Consider the following 18364-nt stretch of genomic DNA (forward strand, 5'->3'; position numbering starts at 1 on the left):
AACTTCACTAGAGACATCTATTGGTGAGATGTAAAAAGCTTTTTATTAAGCAAAAACTCTTATATAGAGATCGCATTTCGACTGCATTCCGTCTACTTTCATTATTTGTCAAATAAAATAAGCAAAAAATATCACGCTGCTTTAAAAAAAAAAGTGATTGTAATGGCTGTTAAATTTATGGAACTCCACTGAAAGGATAATATTTTTTGTGTTATATGCCTCCCATATTATTTTCTATTGGCGCTTTAAAAACATCCTCCCAGAAAAAAGCTACATAATAATGCAAACATTTACATATTCAACATTTCTTTAATAAATTGAATTGTCGATCTATTATGTAAATAACAAAATTCTTAACAAAATGCCTGATTTGAAGACTCCTCGATTTTGAGATATTTATTTATCTTAGTTTTTTTACGACCGACGAAAATATCCTACAAAAAAAATACGAAGGTGAAATTTCAATGTAACCGTAAATATTTGTTGACTCGTAGAACTCCATATTTATAATATTATTAAATATTAAAATTAAACAGTGATTTGAGCCTTCTAATATATAATACTATACTTATTCACAATTTCCTATAAATTTTTCACAAATCGTTGCATTCGAATGCGCGCTTGTTTTTTTATACCTGTGATAGGAAAAAATCTTTTAAACTGCCTTTTTTACCGCAAAGGCAGCGCCATCTGTTGAACATAACAACAACACATACACAAAAAAATCATGCTCTTGGCTGACAACTTGATTTTTGACATTGCTGTCACTTTTTGGTTTTCGATTGCATTGTCGTCTCGATTTTTCATGATTCATTCAAGCATTGTGAAACAAATCATGTTATAAAAGCGTGCTTTCTGTTTTCTTTATTTTCCTTTCAATCAGTCTGAGTCATAGTAACGTATAGTCGGGTACAGATAGTTAAAAATGAAATTGTTCTTACAGTAATAAATATGTACGTACATAGTTTATTAATATAAAATTCTGAACACCGTTATTCGTATTTTTTCTGTTTCTATTATTCATACTTAAACTTTTTAATACCTATTTTTTGTTTGTTTGTTTTTTACTGCATTAGAGTAGCATTCCTCCAAATATCCGTTGACTGTATTATATATTCAATTATAGTTATACTCCCAGGTAGATGAAAGGTCTATGTATCGGTAATAAGATCACTTCCTCCGTGCTCCAATGTGACCGCAAGACATTAAACCGAGCATTTTTTACAGTAGAAATACTCGAAACATCATTCAATTCCGATGATTAGACTATTTGTAGCTCGTAAAACACAGTTAAATGAGTACAATCTAGCTACAATGTTTATTTATATGAATGGTTAGTAGAAAAATGAAATACCATTATATTCGGTCTACTAGTTCAGTTATGAACGACGGCCAATGTCATTCAATTTTCTTGAGGCTAGTATAAGATGCAATATCGCAAGTATGCGTCAATATCCATGTACAGTAGAACCGCAACTATCCTGAATAACTAATTAACCATTAAACTTTATAAAATTAGAAAAACTTTGTGTTAACCACTTTTTTATTATTTATTTTATTTTATTTTTTTATTCATTCATTTAATATATTTACATTTTTATTTATAACATAATAAGATTTGAATCATTTATACATATAGAGAACTTTTATATTTCGATTCGCTGTGCCTCTCCATAAAAGAGTCTGTGCTCTTGTGCTTGGAAAGGGACTTACACTCGTGGTTTAATGTTATATAAAATATATAATAGTTTTTTTTTATATATTTTTTTAAGATTTAAATGTATAGAGCTTTAATTTTTTTCTTAAGGATTTTTAGATCATCTATTTTATTTATTTCTTTAGGGAGTTTATTGAAATGTTTGATTGCCAAATATTTGAAGTTTTGCTGAAATTGTTTGGTGTTGTATTTTGGAGTAGAAAAATCGTTTGAGAATCTCGATGATAAATTGTTTGTTTTTTTTATTAGTACACTTTAACCAACCGGTTTCGACAAGAACCTTGTCATCATCGCGGTTTATTAAATTCTAAAACATTAAAATCTGGATTATCTCCAATTACAGAAGTCATTTTCATATTATTTTTTGACATCTCATCAAAGATGAAGAAGAATATGGAAGTCTGGGCATTTACGAGGCTTTATCATTGATGAATCGGTGAATGTTACACGCGTGTAAAGTGTGAATGGCCAGCCTATGACAGTCGTCAGCCCCGTAAATGCCCAGACTTCCATATTCTTCTTCATCTTTGATGAGATGTCAAAAAATAACACAAAAAAACTTGTTGGAAAAAATTTGTGTAGCAAAGACGTTCTTATTATGAAATGATATTACTTAAATATGAAATATAATCTATGATTACCCATACAATTATATATATATATATATATATATATATATATATATATATATATATATATGCTATGTGTCCCTAAATAATACAAAAATGATACTCTGCGCAGCAAACAAAAATTATTAAAACATATTGTATGTACGTTTTATAAAATCCAAGACAAATTTATAGGAGTATACTAAAAACAATCAATGGTAATACATTATTACACGCGTTTCATTTTATTTTCGTCAGTAAAAACATACGTGTTTACGTGATTGCGATCGTAAGTGCATTGTGATTTCATGTAATTTTATAAATGGAAAATAACGCGACGAACACGACAATTGACATGCTAGGCAGTCCGGTAACTTGAGGAAAAAGTTTTTTTCTCGGTCGAACAAATTAAAATACGAATCTAATCAGAATGATGACTTAAATTGGAATATCTATGATCAATAATAATAATTTGATGGATGGAGTATGGCTAATAGGAGGTACAACCGCCCGGCCAGCTCCAACCTACTCACATTCGTAAAGCCACATCGCGTAGTCACGTAATTCATTGTAGAGTTTGTGGACAACTAGTCAAATAATAGATACGCCACTAATGTCAATAAACTTTGGGGGCCTATGCTGAAGATCATACGCCTATTTTAGCATTTTTTCTGCATCAAAATGTGTGTTGAGATGGTTTAGACATGTAGAACGAATGAGTGAGGAAAGAACGTTAAAACAAATTTATTAGGCGAATGTTATTGGAAAAAGGAACAGAGGAATGCCGAGAAACCTTAGCATGATCAAGTAGGAAACATAATATTTTACGAATCCACTTGCATGTCAGTTATAATATGTATTAGTGAACATCTAAAAAATGTGTAGTTTGGAGTTTTAGAGAGATGTTTAAATTTTCGAATGATCTCAAACATTGGCCCCTAGTTTTGAGAATCATGATCGATTAACTGGAATAATTTTCATAACTCATTTCTTCTCGTCTGGTCTTATTTTTTTCCCAGTAAATATGTAGCAAAAATAATAGAGTTAATTAAAACTTTACAATAAAAAATATATATATATTCGAATAAAATTGTGTATCTTTAGATTAAATTCAATTTTGTATCTATATATTGTGGGCGTACAAGTAAAATACATAACTCCAATACTGCATTCGTTGCTCTTTCTCAAAATCGTAGGTAGGTATATTTAAAAGATTCGCGGATCTGATACAAAAGCTCTAGGCTTTCCGTTAGACAGCAAATATTTTTTTCTAGGACTAAATAGCGAAAATTCCCGATTTAAATGTAATTTTACACTTAATGGCTTTCTAAATAAAAATAAAATATGTAACCATCACTGAGTTTCTAGAAGTGCTCCAGTATTAGCAGTGACAGGAATTAGAAGCTAGTTAGTTCTGCTAACCTGCTAGATCCGAATGCCAACGCCTCCACAACCCCGACCAGCACAGCAGACAGATACGGAGCCGAGTCAAAGCATTTGCAGAAAAGGTTTAGTCATCGTATTTCCCACTCGACCATTTTTCACCCACATCATATCACGAATTCAAGAAACTTTCGGAATTAACCTACCAGGGCTTAAGAGGGGGTTTTGAAATCTCCTTAAAACAACGCTTCACTCGGTAACTTGATTCAAACAATTGGAGTCTGAGCATTTACGGGGCGCACGACAGATGACTCAGATTTCCATATTCTTCTTCATCTACATATGTTGAGATGTCAAAAAATAATATAAAAACAACTCCTAATTGGAGATAATCCAGATTTGTACACACTCAAGATATTATATTTTTTATTTTATTAAACCTCCACTGGTTTACGAGTGATTTTGATAATCTATAGGTGCATATCTACTCGTACAATTTCAACAAATAACTTTTATGAATGGACAACCAATTACTCCTTTTACCGCGAAAGGATACTCGAGGAACATCCTTATTGAAACGTCCTTGCGTCAATTACTGCATATTACCAACAGAAATAAAATAATTTTCCCGTTTCCGGTATCGTGTCGATAATCCGGCCGCAAATTAGGTGCCAGAATTGGCAAAAAAACTTGTCCCTGGGTGGCAGAGTCCAGAACCCTAATCACAGGGCCGGGCCGCTGTAATTATAAGCCGGGCCCGGGATACGAAGGGCGAACCACCGTTTGTGGGTTAATAAATATGTCTCATAGGCAGATAGACAGACATATCCGTCTGAAATTGGAAATGCTGTTTTTTGCGTAGGAAGTTGGCGACATTAAATAATAGACACCTCTTATCTTGTGAGTACTTTTTACGAGTCAAAACCTATCAATGTTGATTATGTTGAGATGTGAAAAAATTATATAAATAACAAATAATATGGATTATAGGGATTCCATACAAAAGTTAACTTTTTAACTTTGCAATGTTTTATAGGATAAATATGGTTATATTTTGTAAATTAAAAGCATCTTTAACTTTGTGGTACGGTAATAAAACACTAATAGTAGTACAGATTCCATGTATACCGACATTTGATATGATTTGCCATAAAATATTGCCGTATAAGTTACAAAAACTTGGAGTTGAGAGGTGTCTCATTAATTGGTTACAAAGTTATCTTATTAACAGAAAACTATACGTAAAAACAAATACGTTTATGTTTTCTTTTATTAGGTAAAACACGAATAGTTTTTAAGTTAAATTTATCTTTCTGGTAATGTAGATCCTTAAGCTGTTTCATAATGCCAGTCATTAGAAATGAAAGACTGGAAGTAATGTTGTTATTATCTAAACTACGAATAAAATAATTTAAGTGGGTAGGGTAGGTAAATTTAATTTCATTAATTAATTCGGCAGTCACTTTGTGGTAAAATCTATCCATTTTTAATTAATGTTTTACTTAGTAAATACCACTATTTCTTAAAATCTATACAATGTTTGAAAATGATGCGGAATGCATCAAAACACGTGTCACAGTAGATTTTAAGAAATAGTGGTATTTACTAATTAAATTATTGATTAAAAATAGGTACTTTAACTTTTCTCGGGGACTTTCTATTGGAAAGATTTTACCTTTTTGAAACCGGATGTTGATCAATATTGTCAAGTTAAAAATACCGAAAAAATGTTTCGAACCGAATAAAAGTAATCCTTATTAACTTAACATTTAATTTCGAAAATTGATTCGGCAGTCGCTTCGTGGTTATTTAATTTAAATTATAGTTGTTTACTAATTTGGCGTTTAATTTGTAGAACTCCATTTTAATTTAACAATTAATATACAAATAAAATTTTAGTTTTCATTTTTTTTTTGACATCTCATCAAAGATGAAGAAGAATATGGAAGTCTGGGCAGTCACTGGGTTGACGACCGTCATAGGCTGGCTTAAGTGGTCACTTTACACACTAAGTGATTTATGTGATTACTCTTTTTTATTCTTCTTCATCTTTGATGAGATGTCAAAAAATAATATCAAAACTAACTCCTTTAATTGGAGATTTGTGAACAAGTATTTGGACACACTCAAAATGTAAGTTGGTAAATTTTAGTTGGTAAATACCACTAATTCTTAAAATATGTAGATATATAGTGACACGTATTTCTATTTTTTTTCCTATCGTCTGTTTCTATATCGACTAAAGACCTTCTTACAACTTGATCGAAAAAAGTACCTACTCACTACACAAATCATTAATTATCTATATCAGATTTCTCTTGTCGAACGGACCCATTTCCTTTTGCAAGAACAATTCAAGTAGCCAAATGTATTCTTTCACAAGCAGTCGCCATCTCGGGGGCATTATCCAACTTGTGCAAGAGACTGCCTAATCTCGCTGTGACAGAGAGCGGTGTCCCACAAAACATAATTAGGCAGACATAATTAAAAAGATATTAAAATTAAAATCACAAAATAAGCTCCATTGTTATATTATTCTAATATTCTAATTACACAGATAGCTGCGGCCGATACGGGACCGGATTTTGACACGATTACAATCGTATTCTTTTTTTGTTTACTTGCACAATTGAAATTATTTCTAGACTAATGTGAGGGTAGAAAGTTAATCGTTTCAGCTAAATTAAGGTGTATTAGTTGCTCATAATACTCGTTCAGTTACAAAATGAAAATATGATTTTAGGGACGCCAGAAATCTAAAAATAAATATTTGTCACGACTTATTTTGCTATCTTTGAAAAAAATTAGGTGACGCTTGTTCCTTTTACATAAAAATTTGACTGAAATATTTCAGGAGGGTTGAAATATTTTATAAGGGTTTACTTTGATCTAAGAAACTCGTTCTTTTAACAGAATCAGTAGTTTAAAATAAAAAAATAATTCTTGCTTAATAATTCTCCATTGAAAAAATACTATTAAAAATGTTAGGTTAGGTTAAGTTAGGTTTTTAGGTTAGGCTAGAAAAATATTTGTAATGACGTATTTTGCAATCTTATTTTTAAAATAAATGTATCTAACACGTCATTGTTCCTTTTATAATACATACAAATTTAACTGAAATATTTCAGGAAGCTTACAATATTTTATAAGGAATTCCTCTGATTTAAGGAAATCATTTTATTAACAGAATCAGCAAATAAATTACAAAATATAGCCTTATAAGTCAAGAATCAAGCATCCAGTGAACAAATACTGCTAAGACGTTAAGACATCCTTAGACTTGCTATAATCTTTTACATACATAAGTACATCATGTATATAGGTACGCGTTTATGTTTGAAGAAATATTGAATTATTGATCAAAATCGGAAAAGTCAAGTTACTTGTGTCAAAATAAATTAAACGCATAGTTAAATTTATAAAACAGGCTTAATGATTGACTTTTGCGTATACGAAATTCTTTCAAACGCATGCACGTCCTGTTATTCTAGTCAGTCAGTTCAGCAGTTGAGCAGTTATTTTTCGTGTGACGCATTTTATATTTAAAATCCAATATTATAAAGGTAGTCATGAGTAAAATGACGTAATTTTTAACCAACCAATAAAAATGCGATATAATCGTAAATATAATATTTTTGCCTTAAATTTTCGTTAACTAATTGACATTTGGGAATAGTTAGGTTTTTTTCACTTATGTGTAGGTACTTAGCAGCTTTTATGGTTGAGTTGAGTAAACTTTTTTTTTATCACAGACCCTTATGAAATGTATGTAAGGTTCTTCCCGATTTATATTACATACTAGAAGACACCTGAAAAAAATATTTTCAGTTTTTGTTTTATCCGTTCCTGTCACCTCCTACGCCTGAACACATAATCTAACTTATAATTTGACTGGTTATTTTATTCACAATATTTTGAGTGTGCACAAATCTTTATTCACAAATCTGGATTTCTCCGGTTATCTGGGTTACTCTTGAAGAAACTCAGATTTGTGAACAAAGATGTAGAAATATTCTTTCTAATAGTTGGTTCTCGATCCCCCGAGTTAAGTAAGACGTCGCAAATAGGAGCAATCGTAATTTGAAACAATGGCAATCCGTTACTCGAGACTCCTGACTTGTGTATTTATACTAATGTCACAGTTCTTGTATTTTACTCCGAATTTGTCGCTCATTAATGTTGTTACGGAAGTTAACCTGAGCAACAATTAAACTTAGATTTACCGACGCGAGAGCAATTTCAGAGCGTGTAATTGATGGTCGTTTTTTTGTCCTGTCTTCCGTTTTGATAGATTTAGTCCGTAAAAACAATTTCTTTTACCGAAACGATTAATGTCACAGTGTTCACATGTAGGTAAAAATGATTGTTTCGTTCACATACTGTACCTACTTCACTCTTAGTCTCTCTCCTATTCTAATTACGGTCCCTGAAGTGACTCTCGGATAGTCATGATTGATTGCGAGCCATTTTAGAAATTGTATAATTAACTTTTTATAAACGAACCTAACGAATGTCTAATGCATTAATTCGTCGCGGATCATTAATTTGTATTCACTCCTACAATCTAAATGGTGCATTTATTTTTTACTTATTACAAACTCTTTATTACAATTACAATCACGCTGAAATGAGCGACCTTTTTAATGATATTTTTATTACGTTCAATACAAACCAGTTAACAAAAAGTGACGGCGAAATATGGCAAGTCCAACATATCATTGTGTCAGATTACTCGCAATATAACAAGTTCTTAAGAGGTAGGTACCTACCTAAGCCTTTAGACCTTTCTCGGTTCGAGCCCACTGTACCACAATTTGATACCTATTTCTAATAATGAGCCGACTAGGCTCAAAGAAATAGCATGAAATTTATGTATTTTTGTATATAATAAAAATATTGCACTTTAAAAAATAATCCATGATTGGATTTAGAAAGCTTTTATTTATATGATACCCTTTTATTTATATCAAGATTGGAACCCCTAGCCCAGATTTGTGAACAAGTATTTGTACACACTCAAAATGTTGTGAAAAATTAAAATCGTTCATCAGGATTATTATGCATATTTATAAATAAGTATATCAAATTGATTGTACAATAGCACTAAGTACATCAGTTTTTACAAGTTCTGAACAGGTAAGCAATCTAAAAATCACTTAAGTATGTAGGTAATATTTTTTGCTGGTTTTTGTTGGGGTAATTTCGCAGACAATAGGACCGACCCACAGTGTGTTTGTTATTTGTTATTTGTGTAGCGTCACAGAGGGTACCTACTGTGTTCTGTGGCAGCGGCTATTTGCAATATTCAAAGAACCACCCCTAAATTAATTGACTTGCAGGGCCTATTGACCCCGTGACTTGCAGTATCCTTTGCCAGCGCGTCGGTAATATTAACAAGAAATCTATCCATAAAAAAATAATAGGTACAATACATGGCGCCCGAGCTAATGAAACTGAAAACAAATTAGACACGATTCATTACTAGAATGAGGAAGGTATTTGCCAGTTTTTATTTTTGTTTTATTGTATTTGTATGGGCTTTTAAATGTAAATTCATAGTAAAATCGGGATACAATTTTATGTTGTTTCACATTTTCAATAAATTTCGCAACTTAGTTAAAAAAAAAATTGCTTAGCAAGAGCAGATCTGTCAGGAAGCCTAGATGCTTCTGTATCAGATCTGGGCATGCGGTGGGACAGCTTTCAATATATTGTGTTTGTATTTAAATATTTTTTGCAAACGCCTTGGCGCCGCTTCGTGTCTGTCTGCTGTGCTGGTCGGGTTGTGGAGGCGACTGTGTACTATCTACCGTCGGATTGGAACTCGGATCTAGCTGTATAACTAAACTAACATTATTTACCCCCAATCTCTAACTAGTTATAAGAATCATGTGTAGTGATAGTTGAGTATAAAGTGTTAGGTAGATAGTAATGCTTAGTACATACGAGTATACTAACATGTAAAATTATAGAACTAAAATCATACATCTAAGTAACTTCATTGCTAACATAGAATCATTAAATTATTTAATGCCTTACTCGAAATAATATAATTCAGTAAGCGTCCTAAACTAAAGCTTAAAAGCTTATAATAATAACATTTTTATAAGTAGGTTTTTTTTCTGTTATTCATATATTTTTTTGTGTTTTGTAAAAAGTGATTTAACTCTCATTTTATTCATGCAAAAATGTTTTATTTTTTACTGTACTGTATCTGCTAATTGTATTCTTTATTTTAATGTATTGTTATATATATTTAAGTATTTTCGTCGATTTTTACAACTGTTTAATGTTTGTAAAAAATATACATATTTTGTGAATATTTTGTAGAGCGTCTATTATACCTAACACAACCTTGAAAAAGCAGTAGTTTTTGGGAATATTAATAAAATAATTATGAAATTTTCCCCCCTAAACTCAAAAACAAGACTTGTTTTTTAGGCATATTTTTTTAAAAATTAAATTTATTTTCTTATCACAGATGTTGTGATTTATAAAAAAAATATATAGTATATGTCCGCCTCCGTAGTGTAATGGTCAGTACGCTCGGCTACCGTTCTGGAGGTCCCGGGTTCGATTCCCAATAAATAAGTGATTTTTTTCACTGTCATATGTATTCAATATTATCCTGGACTGGTACCTGTAGCGGAGGGCTGATCACCTTTCCTTCATGTGGAAAAAAAATGGGGGTAAAATAAATATAAGTGATTTTTTCACTGTCATATTTATTCAATATTATCCTGGACTGGTACCTGAAGCGGAGGGCTGATCACCTTTCCTTCATGTATAAACGATCAAGATAACACTGCGTTTATATGACGCAGTGCCGTATGCGGCATTGGGGTTCGGATATGGGTTTTTTTATTATTATATTTTACATATAATAAATAAATACAATTAAAAATATTACTCAACTCGACCATATATGCTGGCGAGAACTAACATATTAAAGAACGTGTCAATTGTAAGTTATGTCTACCGTATTCAGTGGCGTGCATTCTATATAGGCAGAATAGCAGTGCCTATCCTAACATACCCCCGTGAAATATAAAAAACGCAACCAGTGCCTACCCTACCTTACTGAGTAATAGTATGTTTCACATTTTCAATAAATTTCGCAACACAGTTTAAAAAAATTGCTTTGCAACAGCAGATCTGTCAGGAAGCCTAGATGCTTCTGTATCAGATCTGGGCATGCGGTGGGACAGCTTTAAATATACTGAGTAATACCTAGCTTACCTTACTACCTACCTCTACTGTCTATCCTAGTAAGTATTGTAGTATTTAGCTTACCTTATTACCTACTTCTACTGCCTACCCTAATTAATTATCTGTGCACGCCACTGACCAGTTCTGAAAATAGCACTATATAAATCATTGTTCCGCAAAGTGTGTGCCGCGGCACACTGGTGCACCGTGGTGATTAGTTGGTGTGCCGCGGAAAAAAGTCTAGTTTTGTCAAAATAACACAATTGCTCAAAATTTTGATTGCCTGAGCTCAGTAAGTAATAATAATAATAAATTTAGATAACTTATATGGCGCCATTTTCGTAAAAAAATACCTCAAGGGCGCTTCACTGTGAATGAATTGGGGAAAATATTATGGTGGAAATGATTAAGCAAACAAATGTGTTTTTAGTCTTTTTCTAAAGATCATCTCACTCTCACTATTTCTAACCATTGGTGGAAGAGCATTCCACGCCGTCGGTCCTGCAACAGCAAAGGCACGCTCGCCAAATTTAGTGCGTTGGTAGCGAGCTGGTAAGATCACTTTGCCCATTGCAGATGTTGTAGCCGATCGAAGCGTGAGACGTCTATCAACCAATTCATCTGGAACAACAGCTCCTTAAGATACTCTGGAGCCATATTGTGTATTGATTTATACATGAGTAGGCAGAGTTTATACTCAATTCTTTCGTAGGCTCACATTTCGCATTAAACATAATTTGTTACCCCCTGCGCTGGATCGTGTATCAAATGCGTTACATAGCCAAAAGTTAAAACTATATCAATATCTAATAAGGTTAACCATTGCATGATGTTGCGAATTTGATGCATAATTATTTTCTCGATTTTTCCTTGTTAAATGTTTTTCATTATTTTTTATTTATTTTTCCTCTGATGTTTAGAGTAAGGTAGGGGAGAGTGCCCATGAGTGGGACAGAGGATGAATGGGACAATCGTCCTCCAGCCCAAACTATTGTAACAAAAAAAAAACAAAAATTACCCAACATTAACGTTACGATATAAGACAGATTAATCCTCAAACGTCAGTTCTCGACTGACAGTAAAGCGAGTAAGACATGTTACAATTTTTTTGCGTCAAAAAGTAAATTATATACTGTAATTTGATTATGTTTGCACATATAAGTTGTGATAAGTGCTCCAATTGATATTTACGATTATTTAAGTCGGTTCTCTCCGGATATTATAAAGTAAGTTTCATCAAATTTACTTAAGTATAAATGTATCGATTTATCTATTTTTCTAAAAATCACGCATTTCCTTGAATGGGACGCGTACAGTGATCATGAATGGGACAGTCTCACTCAAGGGAAAATTATCCCATTCATGGCGAATACTTTTAATTTACATTAAAAATCGTTTGTACTCGTTTTATCACACGCATTCTGAACATTATATTGTTTTTAGGTTATAATGCCCAGAACATGCATCACCAACGTTCAAATTGAAGCTGCTGTAGAAGAGCTTTTTAAAAAAAAAGCAAAATATTAGGTTGGTTGTAAAGACATATGCAATAGGAAAATCTTCTCTTTATAGACATGTTAAACAAGTAAAGGCTGATATTTCTAGTGGTTATACATTTTTACATACACCTAGCATAGGAAATAAAAGAGCCTATCAGCGGAAGCTAAACTGGCAGTGCACAACGCAGTCCTGGTACCAACTCTAATGTATGGAAGTGAAACATGGAGTTGGCAAAAGAATGCAGTCGAAATGCGATCTCTCAGAAGAATGTGCGACAAAACGATGTATGATAGATGTTCGAATAGTGAAATAAGGAATGAATGCAAGGCTGAGATAAGCACTATCGATAAAATTAACCTTTCCGGTCCGGAGGAAAAAAAAATAATCCGTAGGTTCCGAAGGGGGTACTGGCAATACCCCAAGTAAAATGCTATAAATACAGTTTTTTTACAAATTCTACTTATGCCAAAATGTTTATCATACTATTGTTATTCTATTTTATCCATAATAATTTGATTTTTCTGCAATAAACATAATAATTTTCGAAAAAACATAGTTGCGAAGAAGTTCTCTGCGGTAATTGCATCCAATTCCAACCGAAGTTCAATCATCACTGGAGCGCTTCGGCCGGATGTTGGCCGGAACGATGCGTGCGGGGGGGGGGTGAGGAGAGAGAGTGAAGCATACTACACAGCGTGCTTATAATTTGTCATTATATTATGGGAAGAAAACAAAGAATGTTTACAAAATTCAGACATTAAAAAACAATATAAAAAATCACATAACGTTGAATGAACAGTTTGGACAGTAAAACTTTTTTACCTCGTGTTTATGTATTAAACATATAAATTCGTCACAAACAACACACTTTATTTTGTTTTTTTTTGTCAGATTTGCGGGGGCAGAAATTACAGCGACCTCGTTGTGTAGGTGGATTGAAAGCTGAAGTACATGGTTTATCTAAGGGGAATTCTTCCCCCATTTCATCTGCAAATAAGCTAAATGCCTTTTGATGGAGCTTATCATTTGATTTTAATCTGCTTCGTTTTCTTGCGTTATCTGTCACGAGCTCCATGGCCAATTGTTGAATAAATTTTCTTCTCTTACTTCTGTCATTTTGTTTCCATTCTGGATTTTTTTTAAGCCAAAGAAAATAAGAATTCAATGCCGCCATATCAAGGATTTCAAAAAAAATTCTAAGTGGCCATCTCCTTGTAGACCGGGCGCATGAATATTCTCTCGTCATTTTATCTCCCAAATCAACTCCACCTTTAGTTTTGTTGTAATGCAAAATTATTTCCGATTTTTTCTTATATCCAACGTCGACGCTTTTGTTATAAAACTCTGTCGTTAGAAGATTTACAGCAGTTTTAATTTTAGGAACATACGATACCAGGGTCATATTATTCGAAAACCCAAACAGTGAGGAAAATAACTCTCGTGAAGGAGATTTCTGAAATGCTACAGGTATTTCTCTTTTGTTGCTTCTCATTGTCCCCGTGAGAGAAAGTCCTTCCGCCATCAATGATTGTGCTAAGGCCACAGATGTGAAAAAATTGTCGACTGTAATTCCTCGTCCACTGCCAAAATACGGTGTGGCCATCTCCATCACAACTCTATGACCTTGATTCACCTCCCGTACATCGTTAATTTTGCCCGTGTAAATCTGTGCATTACAAATATATCCACTATCGGCTTCTGCCGCCACCCATATTTTTATTCCATACCTCCCTGGCTTACTTTTTATATACACCTTAAATGGGCAATTTCCCCTAAAGACAGCTAGGCGCTCATCTATTGATAAGTGGGATCCAGGTGAATAATTTATCGTGCAATTTTCCACAAACTGTTCAAAAAATAATTTTATTGCCTCATGTTTATGGCCAGACAGAGCCATCCTTTCATTTCTCGTAGCTTTGTTATCAAACCGAATTTTGCTATAAATAAACTGGAACCGGTCACGAGGCATTGCCGCTGCATAAAAGAACTGTTTAAATACTCTGTTGGTTTTCCAAAGCTCACTAATGTGTTGTTTTCTACCTCTATTTTTGCCAGATGCTAATAAAAATCCCATAAAAGCTTGTATTTCGCTTTCTGTTATTGCGTTTCCCGTAATACCTCGTTCTTCACAATATTTGTTGGTACAACGTATTATCTCAGTCATCATGGTAGGAGTAATAAAAGAAAAAAACATTTCTTTCATACTCTTTGCAGCTGCTAGTGGTCCAGCTATACCAGATGTTGATCTTATTATGTTGTGGGAATGGGTTTTTGAAGAAGGTGGAGGAATATCTGTCCATCTGTAGCCTGATTTGGAAGTGAACAAATTTTCTTCTTCATTTCTACAGTTGTCTTCTATATCTACGGACTCCACGCTGAAAGTTCTTCGATTATATAGTTATCTGTGTCGGAAACATCATCTTTATTTTCTAACCCTAAATCGCTTTCATCATCACTTAAAGATACATCAGTGTCCGTATCGTTCAGAAGTTGCTCAATCATATCATCTGTCAATTGTTTTCCACTCATTGTTAGGGTAAAGTTTATAAATATTAAAATTATGACAATTTAATTACAGTGTAAAAAGGCAGATTTTTATAAAATAAATGTAAAAATGCGATGCACCAAGAAATGTTAATAGATAATTTGAATAATTTATAATTTTTCTTAGCAACGAGAAAAAACACTCTGTATTTGCCAAATAACGTTTGGGTTTTGGGAACACAACACACACACGTGCAAACTTGGCGATGTACCACCGATAATTAAACTGTGGAGCGCTAGTAAAGAAATTGATACCCCCTTCGGAACGGGACAGTTAAGAAAGGTGTGTTGAGATGGTTTGGACATGTAGAACGATGAGTGAGGAAAGAACGGTAAAATAAATTTATGAGGCGAATGAAAAACATGGTACGATCCGGAATGTCAAATACTTGAAAGTGGTCAAGTTAGGAGTCATAATAATCGGCGGGTTTGTATGAGGAGATGCATGAACGTGCAAGAGGCGAAGAATGTTTGCAAAGACAGAGTGGTGTAGCGTTCTATTCTCTCTGCCTACCCCTACGGGGAAGGGGCCGGATGGTTAGTTAGTTTTTTTAGTTAGTTAGTTTACTCTGAAGCAAGAAGAAATGATTCCCACGTATTTAAATTCAGCTGGAAGAATATGTTCTACAGTACAGAAAAAAATCAGAATGGGGAAATCAAGTATAATCTCTGAAACTCCAGAAAAGGACAAGTTTTTGAAAATACAATTATTGAAGAATGGAAAACGAAAACCTTTAGATAGACCAAAAAATAAGCCTAACGCTAAAAAAGTTAAAAAAAAACTCACAGAAGAGATTTCAATGAGTGATGACAGAGATATCAGTTCAGATAAATCAGTTGAAATAGAAGGTGTATCACTGACAAAAAAAGGAAAGGAGGATAATAAGTGTCACATATGTGAAGGAGAATACCAATATAGTGTTATGCATGATAGTGCATAACACTATATTGGTATTATAGTGTTATGGCTTAAATGTAAATTATGTGGCCCATTAAAATTGTGGAATATTCAGATATCTGATCTTTTTTTGCCAAAAATGTTGCAAAAATGTTCAATAAAATTTCTTTTGCATGCGTCTACGTATTATACAAAAGTGCCTACCAATTATTTTTGTTTTAAAATATAATTTTTCCATCGATCTTGCATTTTAATTGACGTCCCTTTCATGGTATACTGGTGTCCCACTCATGGGAGGGTGTTTATGAATGGGACATTTTAGGACATTATTTAAAATCGATTTTTCAGGCAGTTAAGTTATTTTTTTTAGAAAACAAAGTATGGCATATTTGAAGCTAAAAGATTGAATAAAGAGAAACCACGTTTACTTTTTGTGATTTATTTTACAGAGAAGAACTAGAGAGGCAAAATCAAAAACGTCCCATCCATGGGCACTCTCCCCTACAATACAATTTTTTTTAATTAAAATAAAAAAGTCACGCATTGAAGGGTTAAATATGTTACCATAATATGGTAAATATGCACCTCTGAAATTTCTTATTATGGTAAATGTACCTACCTTGAATAGGAAAAGTTGAAAAAAACAGATATAAATTATCATATTAAGTATATTATTTTATAATTATTGTTAAAGAAAGTTTATTGAAATGCCCATACCTACTCAATAAAAGGACGATTAAAACGGCTTATAAAAATTTCAACTGGCAAAAATACATCAAATTATGATACGTAGGTAGGTACCACAATAATGACTTTTTAATATAAATTGTTTCCAAATAATGCGCAATTTGCAGCAAAAAATTAATAGTAATTACAATCCACCTCGTACATTAATTAATTTAAGGCCTGCATTCTGTAAGAAATTATATGTTTTGAAAAAAATGTTGCCATAAGGCGGAGCCTGGGCCAATGGCAGCCCCCCCACTCTGGCCACGCCTCCGAGGCTTTCGTCCATTGGCTCGATTCGAATTCCACGTTCTTTTCCACAGATGAGTGATGTTAAAGGAAAATAGTTTGGACTTCAGAACTGGTCGAGCCTTTGACGGGTGTAGTGCGTCGACGCGATTTGAATTAATGTTCCACCGAACAACCGACATTCTACTTCTTTTTTTGAATTTGTATCAGTGTTGTTTGTTTTAAATTAAATCCATAGATATTGCCGCTGTCAATTCTGTGTCTCTGGAAAATTCTTCGAGATTTTTTAATAAACTCTTCACTGTTTTGTGCAAAATAAATACTTTGAACTATTGAATTATTTGTTTTAGACAGTTTAGTGTGAAATAATTGATGGTTATTTACGTGCGTCCTCAGGGTGAGTTTGAAACAAAATATTTTATCTAATTTCAAAGCATTTTGACGTAGGACTGTCAACTTGCAAATATACCTAACCCCTTTTGTTTATTTTTATATGTTTTAACAATTATATCTGGTATGAATTTTTTAAACTAAACATTTAGAGAAAAAAATGGTAGGTATTATATACCTACCTTTAGATATTATAATTATAGATATTAGTCCGCCTCCGTAGTGTAATGGTCAGCACGCTCGGCTACTGTACTCGTGATCCCGGGTTCGATTCCCAGAGCGGGGGGGGGGTGTTAAATAAAATAGTTTTTACTCTTATATTCATTCAATATTACCCTGGACTGGTACCGAAGCGAAGGGCTGATCACCTTTCCTCCATGTGTTAACGATCAACATAACACTGCGTTTATATGACGCAGTGCACAATGCACCATCGGGTGCGGATGAGGGTTTGAATGAAAAAATAGATATTAGAAAGATATATAGGTAATTATATTTTAATAATTAAATTAGTATATGATCTAATAAATACCTATATTCATCTTATTGATATCTTTGTCTAACATTTAAATGTTATTTATGATTCCGAATTTTAGATTATTTTATTATTTTCTTTAAAATTATAGTAAGTTAAAAAGTACCAACAGTAAATTTACTTGTTTTAAATGGGCCGATAACCGAATTTACCCCATAACACCCTACTTTTAATTTATAGGTTTTTACCTACATTTCAGTTTTGTTGATAAATCACTGAGTTAATTTGAAAATAAAAATATCATTAAAATTTATTTTGAATTTTTTTCTGGATGTAACTGTGTAAAGTTAAAAAATGTAACTAAGTGATAATTTTTTCTTTTGAAATTCTATGTACCCTAACCTTGTTTTAAAAGATTTTTATTTTTTATATTATATTTACCTAACTAAACAAACAAAACTGTTTTATATTTGTATTTTTTCGGATATTTAATTTGTTATTTTTCAGATGTTACATTTGTTTGGTATATTAAAGGAAATTCGTATTATGCCCATCTGTGTAAATATTAAATAACATATACATATAATATTAAAATACATATATGTACCTATATTCCCAGGTATGCATAAACATTGGATATACCTACAATATGAATCAACCATTAT

At 32.7% G+C, this 18364-nt stretch overlaps 1 protein-coding gene across 3 annotated transcripts in view; it reads left to right on the top strand.

Annotated features, from left to right (window-relative positions):
• LOC148310385 (homeobox protein aristaless-like) overlaps nucleotides 1-18364 on the top strand; it is a 167158-nt gene that overhangs the window by 73565 nt on the left and 75229 nt on the right. The window contains exon 1 of one of the 3 annotated variants that reach the window (XM_088258497.1): nucleotides 16963-17231. The exons of the other annotated variants lie outside the window; for them this stretch is intronic. Within the exon in view, the coding sequence (XP_088114623.1) occupies nucleotides 17207-17231 (25 nt within the window). The 5' untranslated portion in view covers nucleotides 16963-17206. Of the gene's footprint in view, nucleotides 1-16962; nucleotides 17232-18364 lie in introns of those variants that run through there. 3 annotated transcript variants of the gene reach the window in all.

This window comes from Brachycentrus maculatus, unplaced genomic scaffold, assembly GCF_059751285.1.
Source record: "Brachycentrus maculatus isolate JH-2025_06_01 unplaced genomic scaffold, ASM5975128v1 h1tg000097l, whole genome shotgun sequence".
Classification (NCBI taxonomy): Eukaryota; Metazoa; Arthropoda; class Insecta; order Trichoptera; family Brachycentridae; genus Brachycentrus; species Brachycentrus maculatus.